At 41.5% G+C, this 22,211-nt stretch overlaps 2 protein-coding genes across 2 annotated transcripts in view; one reads left to right on the forward strand and one right to left on the reverse strand.

Moving 5' to 3' along the window:
• The window catches only part of LOC310923422 (F-box only protein 15-like), a gene marked incomplete at its 5' end in the record, with an annotated part of 24,309 nt that extends 12,001 nt beyond the window's left edge, over positions 1–12,308 (reverse strand). Inside the window, 6 exons of the mRNA XM_083885436.1 lie at positions 693–822; positions 2,615–2,824; positions 3,075–3,308; positions 6,840–6,944; positions 8,847–8,960; positions 12,289–12,308. Of these exons, the coding sequence (XP_083741562.1) occupies positions 693–822; positions 2,615–2,824; positions 3,075–3,308; positions 6,840–6,944; positions 8,847–8,960; positions 12,289–12,308 (813 nt within the window). The remainder of the gene's footprint in view (positions 1–692; positions 823–2,614; positions 2,825–3,074; positions 3,309–6,839; positions 6,945–8,846; positions 8,961–12,288) is intronic.
• Positions 12,307–21,494, forward strand: LOC310923417 (uncharacterized protein; the record flags this gene model as incomplete). Its single annotated transcript, XM_083885433.1, has 8 exons — positions 12,307–12,407; positions 13,547–13,947; positions 15,025–15,327; positions 16,493–16,555; positions 16,656–16,753; positions 18,034–18,105; positions 19,890–19,997; positions 20,092–21,494. The coding sequence occupies 8 exons, from the start codon at positions 12,307–12,309 to the stop codon at positions 20,182–20,184; spliced, it is 1,239 nt and encodes a 412-aa protein (XP_083741559.1). The 3' UTR covers positions 20,185–21,494.
• Positions 21,495–22,211: the final 717 nt, after the last annotated feature.

Raw genomic sequence — 22,211 nt, forward strand, 5'->3', positions numbered from 1 at the left:
CATAGCCACAGGCAGACACAGAGGTGCCAGTGCATCCCATGCAAAGATGCAGATTCCTTCTGAAGTCGACTTCAGATGTTCGGCACTGCCCTCTAAAGACATTCACGTCTACACTTACCCTACAGAGGCTAACTGCTTAACCTAGACTCTTAATACCAAGAATTTAATACCTCCAAAAGGGCACCATTTACAGCATTCCTGCTGCTGGAGCAGGATACAGCTACCTGGTGATGTAGATTAAAATTAAGTTGCTATGTGGGAACTCATCACTTTGAGTGGCATGGGCAGGTAATGGCACGAATCAGAGGAAGAAGCACTTCTTTTCTCAAACCATTCCATTTAAAATTATTCTAGCATATCAAACTTGGGCATGTGAAGACTGTAAAATAAATAAAATTGAACACAGCATCTAATATGGAATGATAGATAACTGATCTCTTAATTAGAAGTGGATTTTTAAAAAAAGTATATATACTCCTGTGACAGCTCTTCAGGATACAATAAATCTTCCACTTACTGTCCCTACATGTGTTTTGTGGTTACTAGTTTAGACAAGATCTTTCAAAATCCAAAGGGGAAAAAAAAGGAAGATTAAAAAAAAAAAGCCCTCCTCAAACCCAAACTACAAGCCAATTTTTTTTTTTTTTTTCATTCAAATCATAATAAAATACAGAAACAAAATGTTATCTTACCTTCCAAATTCCTACTAAGAGTCCTGGACTCAGACTGAAGAGCTGGACAAGCTCATCAGCACCAACTGCGACACTACTTTCAGTCAGGTTGCCAAGAGGGTATTCAGCAATCAAGGAAAATCGACGAGGTCTTTGAAAAGAACATACAGAATGAAGTAAAAAGGCTGTGTCTCCTTATTCATGTAAAAGTTCAGTTTAATTTCATTTTTAACTGTAAAGTCTGACCAGCAGCACATGATGAAAATGGTTTTGAAAGCATTTGCCATGCAGAATCATAAACCATACATTTGAACAACCACAGTGTACTAGCAGGATCTCAACCCCTAACAAGAAAAGAAATAAAAAACACTATGATCTTCTAAAACATGCTTAAAAAAAGAACTTACGTACTTGCCCAATTTTTCAAGATACAGAATTACTTTATAACTTGTTTTTCATACTCTATTGATACTAGATGAAATCACTGAGAAGCAAAATTCAAAGGAAAGTATCAAACTGTACATATAATAAATTAAAAGTATGTGCTACAGGAAGCGTTCCTTTTTTAGATTTTTTTTCTATATTTTACCTATAATTAAAGCCATTAGCTCCAAAAAAATCTTAAATATAAGTTCATGAACACTCTTATTAACTAATGATGCATTTTAAAAAAGGGCAGTAAGTAAGAGTTTGCATTACCTACTCAGAATGAAGAAGTCTTCCTCAAATCCTTTTCAGACTCAGGCTCTTACTATATTCAAAACAGTTCCTAGACTTCCACATAGTATCACTGTAATACCACCTACAATCAAACACTGAACACTGTCTGGGATGGGGCATCCACAACCTCCCTGGACAACCCATTCCAGTGTCACACCACCCTTACAGTAAAACATTTCTTCTTGATCAACATCAACCTTTTCCATCTTTAAGTCAATCAGGCCTGTCCCTGCACTACTGCCTTATAGTCTAAACAATGACATACTGAAATTGGTGAAACCACTGACTTCATCTCTAGTCACAATTTCTAAAACTTGTAACTCTGTGAAATAAACACATCAACTGCCTGCAAGCTTTTTTATTTTCTACATATGAATCATCATCTCGGTAAAACAACTACATTTCCCACATAATTTGACTGCAAGACTTGTTCAGTTAACTTTATACAAAAGGCTTCTCTTGATTTATTTGTTTTATAAGTATATACTCTGCTCATGGTTGAAGAACCAGATGTTTTGTAGGTGACCAATTCCCTCTTTTCAGAGCTCTATGGCCAGGGGCTTTGTGTAAGAAGCAGGCAGCTGACTCTGTACCTACTATACACACAGGCTCAGATGTGGGCAAAACTCCTTGACAGCAACCAAATACCTCAAATAAACACTTTTCATTTATTTTTTAGAATATAATGACAAAAACCACTGTACACATGTAAATTAAAAAACAAGGGACATGCTGTGGACTGTGTGACTTCATATGCATGTACTGAAGACTGCACACATAGTTAAACATCAAGTTCCCTAAATTCATATACACACCTACCAGACAGAAAATAAATTTTAACAACATAGAATACCTGACTGTAGCCACATAAATACTGATTAACTCTTCCAAGCTAAATTTCTCACAATAAAGTCTTCTAGATTTACATTTTTCTTTCATGCTCTAGGGCTTAGATTCAGCTTTCCAAGTCAGGACCTATCAGCCTGCATATCACATGCCAATTAACCTATGAATTAATGCCATAGCTTGCTGGATTATACTATTTCTACTATTCCTCTCTAAAAAGCTCTACCAAAGAGAAGAACATAGAAAGAACTACTGCGGGGAGGCTTTCAAATGAAGGGTTAACTTATTGAATCAAACAAATGTCAGATAGGTCCTACAGACATATTATCAATCAGTTACACCCAAAAAATCCTCAAAAATCCTATATTAAAACTCACCCATTCTTGCTGGGAGGTCTGTTTTGGTCAGGAAGCAATGGTGTAACTCCAAACAGTTTTAGGGTTGACAGGATGTCCAAGCATGGCCAGTCTGTACCATACCAAAGTATGGTAACAGATGTGTCCTTAAATGATAGTTTTGGATTCTCTACTACATGTTCTTTTCCATTTTTGTCCTTTAGAACAATTATCCAACTCAAGCCAGAGACTCTGTTATTTAGGAATTGAGAGGGGAGAGGAGTGTTTAAAAACAAATTCTCAAAGTGATAAAATTTAAACTATGCTTTCAACAGAATTTTTACATTTCTACTAACTGCGACTCAGTTTCAGTCATTTATAGATTATCATTGTATCATTCCATTATGATATACATTTTATAGCTCTAATTCTATACTACTCCAAGCCATTAATGTTTTGTACATTGTTCTGAAGTAAATCTTTGTGACAAGGCATTGCTTACTTCATAGCTTCTTTGTTTTTACATGGAAGACCTGTGTAAGGATCTAGAAATTTAACGAGTCGCATTACTCTAGTCTTGAAGGCACACGTTTGTTTGAAGATGTATTCTTTTTTCCAGTACCCAGGCTTTTTATCATGTAGAGCAGCACGGCCCAAAGAAACAGCTTCTGTTTGTTTAGACTTCATTTTCCATTTTGGTTGCAAATAATTGGAATAAAGTTTCAGCCAAATTCCACTGAAAATAAAAATAGAATAAAGAGGAGTAAATTTCAAGAATAGTCACTTCATTTTTACATGCACATCTCAGCTACCACTGAGCACAGTGTTAGCAAAAAACCAGTCTTGTCTGTCTTCTCAAAAATATGGGATCCAGGATGAAGCTCTGTGACAGCACAGTCAGTCAGCAAGTAAGTGAAAACTGATAAAGGTTAAGCAGAAATTTTTGAAAATTCCACCCTAAAACAATGATGTGTCCTCCTCATAGAAAATCAGCTAGTGGAAAAAGTGGTTTAATATCTCCTATTCAAGAAAGACCATCTGTAGACTTCAAGTTTCTCAGTTCAGCTGAGGAGGACAATTAGAATCACCTTTGTTTGGTGGTACTAATGTAATTTCAATCCTTTCTGCACTCTCTTTGGAAAAGCCCAGAGAAGACATGACTTTCTGAAGTCAAAGAAATATGTGACTGTAATGATGGGTTCATCTCTTTCATGCCAGGAAAACTATTAGTTCACATTTCAGCCCCTCACACCCCAGTATCTCTAGCACACCCCAGTATCTCTAGGACAATTCACAGAACATTGAGTCCAGGAACCTACAAAAATTCAATCAATAATCTGTGAATATAGGTTGCCAATAAGTTTTCTAATTTTGAAATGCTAGACACACAGTGTACATAACTGCACTGAAGAAAATTACTAGTGAGGGCAACAAATAGTTGAGACATTTTCTACCATTTATCAGCAAGGCTACCAGTTCTCACTTATCCTCAGGCAAACTTACACTAGCATGTATGGTATGGCATCTTCCCTTCTCCTTAAAGTATTCAAGGACTAGATCCATCCCACACTGCCTCCTACCCATCAAAAGCATTCTCAATTCATTAGCTACTGAGAATAACTCCCCACATATTGAGAGCCAGCTCTGGTTATTGATGCAAGCAGACCCAGGAATTTCGCAAAAACCTTCCAGCCTGCTGCTCTGCAGATATAGACAGAATTCCCCACTGCCATTTTTTAAGACAAAAGTGTCTAAAACACACAGACCAATAAGTTACCATAACTGGTAAAGGTGGGTTCACAGTCAACATGAGTTTTCAACCTTCCATTCACCAAAAGCAGAGTGGGAAGGGTAACATAAAGAACAATCCCCATAACTGAAACAAAGTTTTAAAATCCTTCTACTTTAAGACCATAAAGGGTAGCCAAGTTACCAGACAGTATAAAAACATTTCTGATGGAGGGGGAAAGTTCTTTTTTTAACTCCAAAGCAGTTTAGAACTGTCCAGTCATGAAAAAAGGAGAGATGTCCTTAACATAACATCACATGGGGAATTTGAGCTGTGTATCATCCAATTGGTCTTCACCAGCCTAAAACACCCAGTAAAATAACCTCCTATAAAACTTTCCTGATAACTAGAAACTCCTTCCCAAAAAAAGATATCCTTTGATGGAGAGAGATACTCTGCACCTTACTGTATGATGCTGAAAAGACAGGGCTTAGTACTAGGCATTTCCTGCATTTTGAAGTTGCAGGCTCAGGCAATTTAGTTGACTGAAGATAGACTAAGGACAAATACCTACCATGTTCATCCTCACTCTCAGAAACATATTGCATCTTCCTTTCCCAAAACAGTGTTGGGCAAGCAAAGAAATTAGTTCAAGAAACTCAAAAATTCAGCTAGGGCAGGGAGACAGAGAAGAAGATGAAGGAGGACTTGGAATCACAAGTGTTTAGGAAGGTATCACTTCCCCTTCATCCTCAACTTCTGAAGAAGTCAGGGCAGATAAATCAAAAAGGCATCCAACAGGGAAGCACAAGTTTGCCTCTTTCACAGCAGAATACATGCCCTGCCCTTCTTGCCTCAAATTGTTAATACTCATCTCAAGGTCTCTTACTGAACATGACTACAACAAACCAAACAAATCTTCTACTGCTAACTCAGATGCCAGAATCAGACACATCATCATCAGTCATCACTTGACCACAGTGGCAAAGACTTTGCCCTGTGCTCTCACTTCCTCTCACACAAGCACGTTCTGCTGGTGATCAGAATCCTCAGGCCTTCACAGGCAGACCATACCCATGAACTTCCCACACTGCATGGTAGGAAGGCTGGAATATCCCATGCTGTGACAAGGAGGGTACAGAAAGGGAGGGTCATAAACATTTCCTTGTCCTCAATAGTTACACTGGAGAGACATCAGTGCCAAGAACTGTTCAAGTGAACAGCCCAAAGACAAATCACTGCATTAGGCAGCACAGACATAGCACAATGAAAGACTGATGGTCCTGTTGCAACAAGGACAGCTCCCTGTACATCCAGGACACCAGAAATATCCTAAAAACCACAGTCAGATTTGTCACAGAAATATGCAGTGACTCCCATTAAAACTTCTGTTCATTCACTGCAAGATTCAGGGTCTTGAGAAGGTCCAGGAAAATCCATCAGGAAGAAATTACCTGGTCCCCCCTGAACCAGTCAGGCTCCTAGATAAGAGAAACTAACTCTTTCCAAAGTCTCATTTGTGCACGCACACTAATCTCTATTGAGATTAGAAAATGGAAACAGACATTGTCGAGATGGAGACAGATGAATCATCTTCCCCTGGACAGCCACAGTGATTTTATCCTGCTTCACCATCCTGAAGTGGAAAACACATACCAAGATTGGTAATTTGTGTCAACTATGCAATTTTTATCTACCCTCAAAACCTAAATCTGGATTACAGATCTTCCCTTTAAACTCATCAGTTCTAAAGGTATTAATGCCAAGGTAAACCAACTAATTCACCACACAATTTTTAGTAAATAAGGGAGAAATAGACTCATACCTGGTACAGCAACTTCCTATAGAGGAAGACATTTTCTCATTCAAACAACACTAATGCAGTAGAATCCTACAAAGAAAAGGATGCCCAGATCCTAGTTATCACACACCAACCCAAGTCTCTCCTCTTTACCCTTTCACAAAATTATCATGATATTGGTTGGAGCAATTTATGAACTCTGTATAAGCAATCCTTATTAAAAAACGTGTCGGTATTTATCTTTGTCTCTTTTGTTCTCATTTAGACGTCACCAAAGATTCACAAACAGAGCAACAGATAAAAACCACTAGTGGATCATTTGATTGAATCAATTCCTCTTCAAAAATCTAATGAAAGAATAAAGCATGCAGGACTTCAAAATTGTCAAAGCTACAATTCCATAAAGCTACTGGCAACACACCATTAAGGATCACCTGAACCGAAAAGTTTCTGCAGGTCCATGTGAATACAAATAAATATATAGAAATTTTAAAATTAAAAAAGTGCTAACACCAACATTTCAAAGCACTGGATTTAGTTTTTGCGTCATAACCCCCAATAAACAACAGGCCCTGCACAGCTAGAATTGCATGCAACATGTACTGTACGCTGTGCAGGGCAATTTCAGCAGAGTAACTGCCCAGAGGTGCTCTGGCATCAGAGAAACTGAACTGGAAAGACTCATAATTCAGGTAAACACAACTAGGGCACAAACTGAGACCTTCTCTCTTCCTTACTTGTCATTGGCCAACTCATAGAAGCGTCTATTCACACAACCAAGAGACAGTAGGGACACAGCATCTAAATAGGAAAATATCTTCAGCAGCATTTCTGATGGCATGCTAGAAAAGAAGAGAAAGAGGAATTCTGTTAGACTTGCCTGCAAACTCCAGAAATTACAATGGCAGAGAATTTTAATTTCAAACCAGACAAAAACAGAAGAGGTGGAAAGCAGCAGGTTGTAAACAGATGAAACAAAAAATCACCTAAAGAGTTAAATTGTGGAGTTTGGGCTGTAACTTCACTCTTTGGTATGTGGCATTTGCCTAAAATAATTCATCACAACTTATTCCAGTGGCACAGCACGATTACACAAAAAAGTTGTAAGTTTGAGGTTTTATTAGACTTTGTTAACTTTAACTATGTTTGATATGAAACTATCTCATTTAGCTTCAGTTCCTTACTGCTTGTACCATGATTTTAACGTTTATTCCACAATCACCAGCATTTGCAAAACTGCAGATACATTCACTCTCCCTTTTGACTGCCGCGTCTGGCCTGAGAACGCACCAGGACAGAAATGTCCTAGTCTAACAGCAAGATCATGCTCTACCTCATCATCATCTCCAAACTGTACGTGCTCAGGGGTCTTGTGCAGTTTTCATTTATGTCAGCAGAAAGATGTGAACTTCAAAGTAAGAGCCAAGTGATATCCTGAAAATGCCAATGTCTCTGCATCTGGAAGGCTGCCTGAAATGCAGGAGCCAGTCTAGGCATGACAAGCAGAACATACCCTGGGATTGAGCCAAAGTGATTTTTGCATTAGCAGACATGAACCTCATACAATTTGAGCAGTAGCTCATAGCTGCAGAGTTTAAAATACACGCATTTTATACTCTTAATTTTTTTGAGCATTGAGTATGGCCACATCAAAATCACTGCTGAAAATAAAAGGTGCTGTGAAAGTCAACACCCCATCTGTGCCTCTTGTCCTTTTACTACGGGGTTATTTGCAACACTTGTTGATTTATGACACTGTTTCAGAAGCAGAGAGCTTTAAAGGGTAGCACAACAATGCCAATACCTCAATGTTTGTATTAAACTCACAATCTTAGTTACATTGACATAGAAATAACATGCAAAAACTTGCACTGTTATTATGTGAAATAACTCATAAACTCTAAGTCCAAAGCAATTAGTGCACTCATTCCAGAGACAATTTAGAAGTGATACCTTAAAAAGCTGCAAATTAGCTAAAATAATATACTTGATCCAGAATTTTCAACAGCAGTTTTTACAGCTGTATTCTTTCTCCTTTGAAGGAAGCTGATTTTTTTTTCTTTTTTCTCTCACTATCACACCAGTCAGACAGCACAGAGGTGCTGAACTGGCCATCCAATGCAAAACAGAGAAATCACTACACAGTAGTGATCAAATGTATAAAACTAATTGCTTTTTCAGGTAACATAGTCTTAGAATATTTTTTGTAAAAATGTAACTGATTTTCAAAAAGAAAACAACTCATAATTATATTGAAACTACTCTTTCACTGCCAAACAGCAAGAGAAACATTTACCTTGCAGTAAATATGCAGCAGCCAGTAATTCCTCCCTCCTTTTATCCCAATCCACCATTCTCAGCCTCTCCATACACTAAGATACACTTGATGACAACCAATAACCAAGAGAAACACATGAAGTTTAATTCCAATCTGGCTTTTATTGAAGTAATAAAATAACAATTTTTATTCTCAAGGAACAACACTGCCCATGACTTCCAAAGAAGTTGCTGAAGGCTTCACATGGCTTGGAAAACCTACATAATCCTTATGAACCTAGCAAATAACACAAAGGAGAACCATGCCAGAAAACATTAGAAGGTGAACACAGGATCCCAAAGTAGGCCAGGAAAGAAAATCTTTTCAACTCAGAATATTTGACATAGAAATCTCCAAGATATGAATACAATTACTGCAAGCAGTCAAAAGGCAGTTTACAGGGTGACTTACTCACAGACATACTCACCTCTCAAAGCTCATGTTTCGTTTCAGTTTTCTGGGAGGTGTCAAATACAGACTTTCAATGCCAGCATTTACACTTTCAGAACATTCCCCAGGCCTGGCAGCAAAGGTCCTTAACCTACTTGTAAGAAGGAAAAGCTGTTAACACATATTCACAAAATGAAGAAATACGCATATTGCGCACACCTAGACACAACACTTCAACCAAGGCAGGATGCAGGGAATACACCACGTGGCAATCATTATGATTTGAACAATTACACCCAAGTTAAAATACCTGGCATCAGGAAGATTCAGATTTAAACTCACAGCTGTCAACCCTGTGATTGATCTCTCACAGCAGGCAAAGGCAATAATAGTGTTGCTGCTCCCCCAAATCAGTTTGAATCTGGTAGAGGTTTATTACCCTTAGACAGCTGCACCCCTGTGGCCACTACAGCCAAGCTCCACTGAGGCCCCTGCAGCAAGTCAAACTCACTGATTATTCTTCTGTTTCACAACATTACTCCAGAGACATTTTTGAGCCACTCAACTTTGCTAAGCGATTAAAAGATACCAGATAAAAACAATACGTTGAAACTTCCTCAGAAACTGCTGAGGTTCAAAAAGAATTTGTATCCTTTCAAGCATAAACAAAAAGAAAGGAGATTTAACCCATGAAACAGAGAGCAGCTAACAAGGTCTAAGGGATGTCTAGGTGTTAGACAGACAAATTACTTGTCGGTAGAATTGCTTTAGTAAGGTTTATGGTTTGACACGCTTCAAAGATTTCAGATGTAGTGAGAGGTTAACAAAGCTTGGGAAGAAGGATGACCACTGAGAGTGGACACAAAGAATGCAGAATTTACAGGCCAGAGGGATACCTGGAACAACTCCCAAGATAAGGAAGAAACTATTAAAGCCAACTCAGCAATTGTGCTGAAATCAGCTACAGCTTCCAGAAATGTGAGACTGCCACCACTGACTCAAAAAAGAGAAAGACTGAGCATGCAAACTAATCAGCATGAGAAGCAAGAGAATTGTTAACCAACAGAAGATAGAAAATTAATTAATAAGAGAATTATGTAGCTTGTAGCCAAGGAACTAATTCCTTCCTTTGCTAAATGCCACCCAGCACTGTGCAGAACTGTAAATACATCAAATAACTCCATGTCTGGATTGGTCTCTTGCACACCATGGTGAAAGAACCTGCTCTGGCAACATTTCCACATCACAGTTGGGATAGAAAAGGAAGAAACGTTGCATATTTCTAACACAAATTCTTACAATCCAACTGCTCACAGATTTTCCCAAGTTTTCTGATAGAAAGGTCTTTGTCAGCTGTAATTGCAAACAAATCCTATCATTAATCCACAGAGAAAGATGGGGACAGAGTTTCAATCTTAAACCAAATCCTTACACTTCATACCCTCGGATGCCACTGAACAAGCAGAGCTCCCCATTCACTGCATTACTGACGCTTTAAATTGCCAGCAGATTTCCAACACCTGGTCAAACCAGCTCGGGGTTTCTAGGCAACCAAACCATATGGAGGGGAAATAGCTAATTTTGAAGTATATGGTTATCATATACATTTAATAAGTTCTTGATTTAAGATTGATTTATGCTTAAAGAAAAAAAAATCAAAATAAATTAACAGCGCTGGCCTACATTGTCAACTGTGCTATGTAAAACAAAACAAAAATATCCAAGACACTTTACTAAGAATTGTTACAAGCTTAACAAAAAGACATGCACATTTGAGCTTGGGTGCTAACCAACTACATTAACAACTACAAAAAAGTAGTCTTGTAATAAATACAATCTGGAGATCAAACAAAGGGTTTTACTAATGTATCATTATCAAAAACACTTAGATGATGAGGCCCTAAACACTTAGATGATGAAGCAGTAACAAACTGCTGTTAAAGGGATTTAGAGACACAAGTTGTGTTCAACAGCAGCAGAGCCATCACTTCTGTATGTTCCAGGGCAGCACATCCCAGGCTATTCTGCCCTAAATCCATGCTGAAAGCAGAGAGTTTGGGCATACTCTCTAGGGACGCAATTTCACAAACTCCAGGCACAGAAATAATTCAGATACGAAGCTGGATTCTGGATTTTAAAATAAGCTACCTTGGACAAGCATAAACTGCACAGACTGTCCTTCTTGCTCATTTTAACCACTAACCTCTCCCTTCTTCACTCCAGGGAGAAATATCTGAGGGAAGAAACATTTTGCCCGTGGGTGCCTTGAAAACTTTAATGTAATAGCTATTGTTTTTGTAAGCTTCAATTTTAAAAAAAATCTGCTGAACTTTTGTATTCGCCAAAACAAAAATATTCTCAAGGTGTGAAGAAACAAACAGCAACCGAATCCATAAATTACTTTTCAAGTACTGCGTGTGCTAAGATTTTAAATTAGCATTAACAAAATGCTTTTAGGTTGCATTGACACAGTTTGGGCAGATTAGCCTAAGATGAAAGTCAATGACAGCTGTTACACCCCCTCTTTAGAGACTTCTAGAACTGAGATGATCTTACTCAAGAGGCACAACTTCAATTGCTTTTTCATTAGCTTTCAACCTGTGGGGCTCACTTTTCCAGTATTTTCATTTTCATACCCTATAATACTTGCAATGTGCCTTGGTTTTTTGATGGTCAGCAAACAATTGTCTTCTGAGAAACATTTCAAATGATGTACACAAAGTTTTAAGTAGTGAAAAAACGTGTCTCCTCCACCTCTGTAAGCGTATGCAGGGAAAAAGAAAAATTACAATGATGTTTTGGCATGGGTTGGTTGTGGGTTTTTTTTTTTCCTTCAGCTGTCTATTTCAATTTAATTTTTAAAGGGTGGATATTACCCCAATCCATTAGCAGGTTGAAAAAAGGCAAAAAAACCCACCCAAAAAACAGCAGGGGGAATGAAACTGCTATGAAACCTAAGGCTGTAGAAATGGGTTAGCAGAAAAATCTGTTTTCTCAACTTTGCCTCTAAGACTGATGCTTTAAAATTTTGAAAGCCTACCCTGTACTGTAAGAATTACGGTAATCACACCTTCCACAGCGAAACCCTCCTATTTATCACAAAACCCAAACCACCCTGGACGTATAAAGCAGCCACTAAACTAACTTTGTGGGTACCCATTACAGCATCTCCTCCAAGCTGAAGGACACAGAAGTTTAGGCTCCCCAGGCAGGAAAAAAAGTGTTAACCCCAGGCCTCTGTGCACCTGGCAACACCAGCGTTCTCCACTGCAAGGCGTCCACTGGGCCAGGAGAGGAGAGTACCATGCCCACAGCCCTCGCCGCGAAGACTCGAGAGCTGGAAACCAGAGCCGTGCAACACGTGAAATAAGTTTTTCAGAGGAGCAATGGGAGCTGAGGGAAAACAATTAAACCCCCCTCCCCGTTAAAGGTGAAGAAGGCCGAGCGGGCGGCCCCGGGCCGGCAGAGCCCACGGTTACCTGCCCCGGCCCGTCGCCATGGCCGCTCCAGCATGGGACAGCGCCGGCCTCGCACCGCCCGCGGGGAGGGCAGGGAAGGAACAAGGGCAGCCACCCCCCGGGGCACGCCCTGGGGCGGGGTGGGCCGGAACGGCGGCGCCCGGAGCGCTGGCTGAGGGCGGGCGGGGCCGAGGCGGGGCCGAGCGGGGCCGGGAGCGCTGGCTGAGGGCGGGCGGGGCTGGAGCGGGGCCGGGCGGGCACGGGGGAGGCGGTAACGGGGACGGCGGAGGTGCCTGAGCCTCGCCCCGGCTCCACGGCGAGCTCCGAGCTCTCGGGCACTGTGGGCTCGGGTCTCAGAATCACATAATTAATTAGGCTGGAAAATACCTCTGAGATTACTTTACAATTTATGACCAAACACCACCACGGCAGTTAGACCACAGCACTAAGTGCAGATTCCAGTCTTTCCTTAAACACCTCCAGACCCGGTGGCTCCACCACCTCCCTGAGCAGCCCATTCCAATGTCTAATCGCCTTTTCTGTGAAGAAATTCTTCCTAATATCCAACCCAGACCTCCCTAGTACAGCTTGAGGCCATTTCCTCTTGGAGAACAGGCCGAGTCCCACCTGGCACAGCCCCCCTTCAGGCATTTGTGCAGAGTGATCAAGTCCCCCTGAGCCTCCTGTTCTCCAGGCTAAACATCCCCAGCTCCCTCGGCCACTCCTCAGACTTGTGCTCCAGACTCTTCACCAGCTCCACTGCCTTTCTCTGGACACACTCCAGCAACTCAATGTCCTTCTTAAATCGAGGGTGTCAAAACCGAACACAGTACTCTCAGTGGTGTGGCCTCAACAGTGCCAATACAGTGGGACAATCACCTCCCAGTCCTGCTCACAACACTGCTTTTGACACAGGCCAGGTCACCACTGGCCTCCTTGGCCACCTGGGCACACACTGATATCATATTATCATATTCAGCCGCTGTAGATCAGCACCCCCGGATCTTTTTCCCCCAGCAGCTTTCCAGCCCCTCTGCCCCAGCCTGTTGTGGGCAGGGCCCGACACTGGGCCTTGTTGAACCTCGGGCCGTCCATCTCGGCCCACCCATTTAGTCTGTCCAGATCACTCTAGCCGGCCCTATCTGTGGAAATGTCAACTGCATCTCTTTAACACATATGCGTGTACAATGATAAAAATAAAACAGTAAAAAGCCACCTCAGTGGCACGTGGCACCTTTCCTCCCAGACCACCTTAAAAACAGGGAGCCCGTTCCCGTAGAGAAACTCTCGGGCGCTGCGCCCCCCCATCCCAGGTCGGAAACGGGGCGAGGGAGCCGCGGCAGAGCGGCCGGCTCTGCCACCGACAAGGAGAGAGGAGAGAGCCGGCTGTCCCGTCCCCACCCCGGTTCGCCGCGGAAAAGCCCCTCTCCAGCCCCATCCGCGGCCGGGAGCCGGCGGGGGAGAAAACCCAGGGTCTGCAGAGCCGCCCGCAGCTGCCATGCTCCCCGGCCGTCCAGCCCACGGAGCCGCCCGCAGTCAGGCGCCGCCGGTCCAGCGCAAAGAAACCCCGGCCGCCCCCGCCCGCAGCCGCGGAGCAGCCTTTCCCCAAGCCCCAGCCGCTCCCCATGCCGGAGCGAAGAAAAGAGCCGCGGCCGCCTGTCTGCCCGCAGCCGCCACGCGGTCAGCCGCCTCGGCCAGATGAAGCGTCCCCAAGCTGGCCGGACCGCTGCCCCGCTTCAAGAGAAAAACCCCACACCCGCCACGTTCCACCTCCCACCGCACAAGCCCCGGCCCAAACCCCCACAACGTTGCCGCCGCTGTGAAGCAGCGTGAGACCGAAACGCCATTGCTGCGGCAAAGACTACCACGTGGCCGCAAAGAGCTCCAAGTGCCCGCCCCGGTGATCCCGCATGCAAATTAAAAACTCCAGAAGCGTCCCGGGATGAAATCTAACATAAAAAACCCCTTATCAAATAAAAACCAAGTAAAATTAAAACGGATAAGAACTAATACTCAGCCGTGTAGACCCTGAGGAATCAAAAGAGCTAATTTCTCCGGTTTTGCTTACTAGCCGTAAGTTAAAAAGACCAAACCAGAGATGAGACCACAGGAGAAAACAAAGAACTGACAGGACTCTGGGGTTTGTTCCCAGCGAGGGTCGGTCCTCCAACTCTGTTGAATTGCATGCAGCAGAGCTGATAAAGCCCTCCTCCTCCACGGCGACCAAACCCCTCGGGCAAATATTAATAAGAGCTGATTAATAAAGGCGTTTATGGAGATTGATATTTTCTCCGCCCATTTTTATTCATAACATACAAGACCAAGAAAAAACACAGGCATGAAAACACAGCTTTAACGGCGTGACGGGCACGGCAGGCGCCGCCAGCAGCCCCTCTGTGAGGGGCGGTGTGTCCCCGCCCGCGGAGGGCGGGCCGTGGCCCTGGCGGTGGCGGTGCTGGGCACGGCGGGCGCTGTAGTGACCTCGCTGGGAGCCGCTCCCGGCGGCGGGCGGGAGAGGGAGCCCGCTCAAACTACCGCTCCCAGGGCCCGCCGCTCCGCCGCCCCAAACATTTCCGCCGGGGCGGGGGCAGGCAGCAGCGGCCGGCGGCAAAGGTTCGGGTGGGCTCCTGAGCTGGGGCAGCGGCCGCTGGGGGCCGGAGGCCGCCCGGGCACTTCCCCGAGGGTTCCCCGGGAGAGCGGTGGCAAGCGGCACAGAGTGTCCATCCGGCGGGCCTGCCCCGGCCGTGCCCCTGTGAGGCGGCGGAGCCGTGCCCGGGATGCTGCCCCGGGCCTCCCTCGGGCGGCGCTGCCTGGGCCGCTGGCTGCTCGCCACCCGCGGGTGGGCGATCCTGGGGACTGGTACCGGCACCGGGGCCTGCTCCTGCTCCTGCTCCTGCCTGGGGCAGTGGCACCAGCCCCCGCTGCTGCTCAGGGCCGCCCGTCGGGGAATCGGGACCCAGGCAGGAGGGCTGAAAGCTGCAAAGCCTGGCGGCGATAGCAAAGATGTGTCCGTGCAAAGGGCACTGAACGAGGAGACGCTGGTGTCGGCGGCTCAGAAAGGTAAGGCGCAGGATGCTGTACGCTGCTCAGCTAAAGTTTTGTAGTTCCAAACATCAAGTATCTAGGAAAAAAAAAAAAATAAATCTCAGCACACCGAGCCGGTTTCTTTTCGCATCATATTGTTTGGAGCAGCTATTACATTTCTATATATGCGTTGCACAATCAGAACAAATTATGTGATTTCTTCTAAATAATCTGTGGATTTAAGTAATTATCAGGCACAAGGTGTAGCAGACTCTCATTTTCCTTTTCAGAAGGAAAACCTATCACATGCAGCCTGACTGTAGGGCTGTTGGGATAAATTCACCTCCAACCAAATCGTCACTACACGTGATGGATTGCCTTCACTCATTCACTTCAGTGAAAAGTGATTACTGCATAATTAGCCTCAGAAAGTTTAAGTACTTTGAAATGATTTACAAAAAACGCCTTCAACTAATTAGAAGACTGCAGGAGAAATAGTTACTAACGTTTCCTCCTTAACTTGTACTCCACTAAAATGCACACTGCCACTAAAAGATAGTAGTCTCTTTCCAAATACTCAAATATTTTGAAAGAGAGACTCTCATATGACTTACTTTGAAGTATATACTGACACTTGTACTTTAGATCAAAATTGAAAGATAAAAACTAATCAAACAGCAGTTAGTTTTGTTAATAAATAAAATATTGTTTTGGGGCTAATATTGCCCCTTTTACTGTTCTATTGATTGCTAATTCATAAAACCGGTTATTTTCAGTGTGTGTGACTTTTAAGCTTTCACTTTTTTATTTTTACTTCTTTTCTTTGCATAAGGATTGCAGTGATTGTGCGTTTAGGTGGTAGTGTGAATACTGCAGTGCTAAATGCCTCATTAGTTCCTAAAAAATCTAGCTCTCACGTACCCAAGAAGTAGCAGTAATTGCTACTTTGGATCTTGCAAACATCTGGCAAACCGAAAGTAATAAGGCTTAACACTGACATGTAAACATGACCTGTACAATGTAAGAGATGTTCCTTGGCCTGTTTTACAGCAATGTGGCATTATGGAAACTGTTACTGGAATTTTTTCTTCTGGTAAAACGTTGTTTGAACTACAGACTAACAGAAGAGCATTTATGTAAGAAAGGCATACAAGTGTTATCCAAGGCTGCAACTTATGTGTTATTATCTTTTTTATTTCAGTGAAAGGAGCTGGAAGAGACTTTACCTATTTTATTGTGGTGCTTGTTGGAATTGGTGTTACAGGTTATTTTTTTTAAATTACATTCTTTATCAGAAGACACTTTTCGTTAATTCCATCTGGTTTCATAAGTTCTCATTTCATCTGCTGTTGTCTCTGTTACAGGTGGCTTGTTCTATGTGATTTTTAAAGAGCTATTCTCTTCTTCTAGTCCAAATAAGATCTATGGAGATGCCTTGGAGAAATGCAGATCTCACCCCGAGGTTGGTTTTTGAACTTCAGTCATCAGTTTGTGTTTCTCAGTAGTTACTGCCTTTCTTCAAGTCAAAACTTCACACTAGGAATCTCACAAGCTACTTGAAGACCCGTGTGGTGCTTTAGCAGTTCTGCCAGTGCTTTTAGCTGGGATGGGGTGGGTCAGCTCCAGAGCAGAGCCTTCATCAGGACAGGTCAGTGCAAGCATTGAACTAGCCTGCTAGAAGCCAAGTGAGTGTGCCACAGCATAAAAACTGATGGAAATACAGTCTGTCTTTCAGAGCCTGGGCTTGTGTCACCATACAGAAACTCTTAGGGACTTACCTAAGTGCCTGCTAAATATAGAACTTGAATTCTCCATGTCAGAGAGGCAGCTAGTCCCACTAAGTTGTGTAGATCTAACCTGCTGCCTTTTCTCAACACTCTTACTCTATTGTGACACTTCCCTATGGTTCTGTCATTCTGTGAAGCACTGCACTGATACCCAGGAATTGAAATTCTTCATTTGAAGCACAGTTAGCATTCCTTTGGCTAACAGGAAAACAGGCAGAGAACAGTCATGGGATCACACAGTCATCATAGCTAGGTGTAAACAAAAAAATCAGTGTGAAACTAGATTTTAAAAAACACTACTTCAGACAAAACATCCTTCAGAAAAGATTGTAGCAGATGCCTTTGAAGGTAACCTAGAAATGAAGTGACAAGTCGTTGCTCTAGTAACAATAAAAAGACTGCTTTGGAACAAGTTTGTAGAATTAATACTTCTTTCCTGTACTTGCACAGTAAAACTTCTCTTCTTCTAACCAAATTTAAAGTAAGTTTAAGACTATGTTGATCTACTCTGATTTTATAGATCTGAAAAAAAAAATTACTGAATTTCTTATTCAGTCGTGGTTTTTAGATAATAGGAAGGGGAATGCATTTGCATTTTAAACTTTGAAACATTCTCTTGGAGGAGACATAGGCAAATATTTTGTGCTTTTTTTTTTTTTCTTTTTACACAAAATGTCAATTTCCACATCTTCATCTCAGAGAACAGTACAAATAGAAGATATCAATAGGATTTATTTTAGGCATTTAATACAGAACTGTAAAAAAAAGACTGGAATACAGAGGCATTTTTCTTAAACTCTTTTTTTTTCATAAACACTCCTATTCTTGACATGTTAGATTCTCCAGGGGCATTTTGTTAAAAGAGGGTGTATTCACAGCAGAGGCGTGAGCTGATACTGGAATACCTGTTTGTATGTTATCCCTTCTGACAGCTCAAACCTCTTTTCTCTTGTAGATAATTGGTGTTTTTGGTGAATCTATCAAAGGTTACGGAGAGGCAACAAGAAGAGGAAGACGACAGCATGTCAGATACCCCTTGGTGTTTGCCCCATAAAGACATCAGTTTCTGCACAGCAAAGATATTTTTGGATCACAAGTTAGTTCTAGAGTGATGAACTGTACGTAACATATCCTGTCACTTTTGATCAAACATAGAAGTTTTTTTGCAGTGCCTCTTGTGTGCCATATATCACTAAGTACAGTGTACATATAATATAAAATGCCAATTCTGAATGCCTCAGAACAAGCAATGGTCATCATGGTAAACATAGAGCTCTCCAGAAAATGGGATGAGCCTGAAAACAGTAGTGCAGAGGCCTAGGCTTGCATGAGGAGAGCAGTAATCTGACAGAAGTTTACAGTCTGAAACTATACTGAGCTGATACACAGGATGCTTTTTGGTACTTGAAGCAGCATCTCTACTGCATATTTAACAGAACGTCTATCACCTTAACCTCTCATGAGTGTGTCTTTTTATTACTTTCCTTTTAAAAGAAACAAGAAAACTATTTCTTACAAAACGTAAGTCCTCCCTGCTTTGCCTTTATTGGGTTATTTGGCAGGAATATATTCAGTGAGGTTTCATATAGGATGAGACACATAAGCCCAGACAGAGGTTGAACCATGAAATTGAGATTCCTTGTTAGGTCTGAGGAAAGTGGCTTTTCATCATTGAAGCTCTATCTCTTCACCAGACTCAGTGAAAAAATGTTTAAAGTAAAGCTGCTAAATGAAATCAACGTGCACAAACATCTTGAGCACCTGTCTGTAAATAAGTAAATGTACTATGAATCAGCTTTCCTAGTATTTAATTTCCATTATTTTGAATGACTAGTATCTTAAATAAATTTTTGAGATGAGAACTGTGTAAGATTGTAGAGTTTGCATCTGCAGTATAAGAATGATCTTAAATGTCTCAAAAATCTACAGGTTTTTTTTGTGTATGAATACCCTGAATGTAAATTTACTGCAGTAAGGCTCTTCTTTCATATTTGTTCTCTCTACCATCATGTCACTTTAAACTATATTGGAAGTTTATTTCACAGTGTGTACCTGGGCATGACTGATGGAAATAAGAGATTGGTGCTAAGCAGCAGTTAATATTTTCAGTAGGAAACATAAACCAGAACTCTAATGGGGTCATTAGTTTCCCAAAGTGGTCACTTTGAAAGTGATGTGCTATTTATTTAATACTTGAGCGCAACCCAACTCCAGTCTGAATACCAGCATTTAGGTTGGAGATCTCATATCAGTGCCAAAGTTACACAATTTCAGCAGAACAAAATTATTGCCAAAGTAACTTTGCACATAGTAAACTGTTTGTTTTGATGTGGTTTAACCAACCTAATAATTAATTTGAAAAAATATGCTGTGTGTGTTTCGGTTTGATAACTTAGTTTAGGTGCCTAAAATAACTCTGGAATTCTTGGTGATGTGGGGTCCCTTTCTAGATGTCAGGCTTCAAATCTGGGTTTTTTTAGAATTAATACAAGGCATTTCCATAGTCTTCAGCACTGGATTGCTTTTCAGTTTTGAGGGGAGGACTGGGGTGAGGACATTTAAGCATTTCATCTCTTAATCCTCAGCAGCTAATTAGCTCTTCTAACTCCACTAGTCCTTAGGCACTGACAGTAAAGCTTGAGAGGAGCAGTAGAGAAGGAACCCAAGGTAGAGTAAGGACACCACTGGAATACACTTTCTTACAAAATAAGTAAGCAACTCCTCTAAGTAAGTTTAAATTTGAAGTCTTAACTAGCATATAATCTGTATTCTTGCTGGGTGGTTGGGTTTTTGTTTTCTGTTGCTGTTTTTAGTCACATTGAATACGTAAAGGACGGACTGAAACATATGCGTTTGAAGTTCTATATTGAGGGCATTGAATCAGGGAAACAGGGAACGGTCCATGTGGAAGTCAAAGAGGTATGTACAATTGCTTGATACACCTGACAACCTGACAAGTCATGAATTTAAACTACCAAAGAGAAAAAAACACTCTGAATTTTTTTCTTTGCAGAATCTTGAAACAGGAAAATTCAAGGTTCACTATATTATTGTGGACGTTGAGACCTATCCAAGAAGAACCATTGTTATAGAAGACAACAGATAGCCAACGATCAAAGCTGCTGCCTTATCTCACATTGGATAATGATGTTGTAGCCAGGCTACACATGAATTGTGTGGTGTTGCCAATTGTGTCTCCCAGCTTCAGGGCTGTGTTATGGGAAGTAGCCTCTCAGGACCTCCACTAAGGACTTTTGATAATAACAGATAAGGGATTTAAAGTGAAACCAATGAAATATAGCAGAACTATCATGGAAGATATTCTTGACATAGGAAAATAATGCCTCCTAATGAACAGTCTAATGATCGATAATACTTCTGCACACCCAAAACCTGAGTTTTTCAAGGATTTAGGTTTGGATGGGGAGTTTTTTGTCTTCCTTGGCTTGGATTTCCCACTACCACTGCAATAAAGAAAGAGGTAGTTTAACTGTAGACAGAACTCTACTGTTTTCATTTTGGATACCTTTGTAGTAAAAAGGTAAAGTAAGAATGTTAGTGATGCAAAAGAGATCTAGGCATGTAAGGGTAGGAATGGTGGAGGCACACACACCCATGGCAAACAACTGAAGATAAACACTTTAATATTGGTGTCTTCTAAATAAATTACCAGCAAGCAGAACATCACTACCATCTGCTCTTTCCGGTGTTTGCCATGCTGCTCTGCATGGTTGTAGCAAGGTGGGGATTGGCCTTTTCTCCCAGGCAACTAGTGACAGGACAAGAGGACATGGCCTCAACCTCTGTCAGGGGAGATTTGGGTTGGACATCACCTTCAAAATGTTTTGAAAACCACAATATTTAATTTAAACTTCTCTTTGCCACCTTGTCTGTATCTACATCTGATAAACACCTGTGGTGTTTATCATGGCATCTTTGATCCGTAAAATGTTCCACATTATTTTCTTTTACTGCCTGCATCACCTTGCTAGCTGAGATTTACCAGGATGCTTCTTTATATTTCATGAATGAGGGACACAGCTGTGAAGGACATAATTTCTCCTGTGTTGTGAAAAAGCTGAGAATATTCTTGATAAAATTAAGACAGAAAAAGTAGCAGAAGAAATCCACCTTTATCTGACCTTAATGTTCTTAATTTGAATGAATTACAAATACAAGGCTCAAATGCTTTCCAATCTCATTGCAGGAAGCTTTTTGTAATCTTTTTTCTAGGAACATCTCATCAGTGAAGAAAAAAAAAAAACACTTCATAGCTTTGTTTGTCAACTTTCTACTAGCTGGATACCTATCACCAGCAAGATTATTTAAGCCTCTTGAAACTTCAGGAGTGTTAAAGCTTTTTAGAAATATAGATTGTCTGCAGAAATAAAAGTCAAACATTTTTTGCTAACAGAAGTCTTATGTGAACTGATTACTTCTTTCCATATTTCTCCTGAGGCTGAAGTTCTCTTTGTGGACTTGGCTGGCACCCATGCTTACAAAGCTTTCTTAAATTCTGTTTCATACAAATGCATCTATGGAGACACTGTAATCAAAATTAGGTGAAGATTAGTTGAACAAGACATTTGGAATACTGAACATTGATCTCTTGTGCAGTATCATCTTTCCTGGTGGTAGTTTGCACTGGAGGGGAATAGCTGTGTTCACTGAGTTTAAACAATGTTTTAGAACACCGCTTTGGTAATTCCAAAGAGTGTTAGCCTCAGTTTTCCATATGGAGCTGCCCCTGCTTCACTGGATCATTGTACTACCAGAAAGTCGTGCAGAGATCCTTCTCCATGGCAGAGCTCAGTGTTCCATCCTCTCACTGGAGGCTGTTAGGCTGGGGAGACAGCAAAATAACTGAAAGATTCACCTTCAGTTGTCGGTAAACACAAGCAGTAACCATTTCACTATTTCCTTTTTAAAGCTCTCACTTCTTTTTCCCTTGGGAAAACAAAATTACAGCATCTGCCAGTTACTTTCTGAAGTAAATGTGTCATGTTATTGTTACTCAAGTATTGGGGGAAAAAATCACTGCTAGCAAGTCAGAGCCAAAGAAATTAAGTTTTCATAGAAATTAAACACATTTTTCAGAGTTCAGTTTTGATTGTTGCAGAATAAATAAAAGTA

The sequence above is a fragment of the Zosterops lateralis genome (assembly GCF_965231275.1).
Source record: "Zosterops lateralis genome assembly, contig: HAP1_HAP1_SCAFFOLD_52, whole genome shotgun sequence".
Lineage (NCBI taxonomy): Eukaryota > Metazoa > Chordata > Aves > Passeriformes > Zosteropidae > Zosterops > Zosterops lateralis.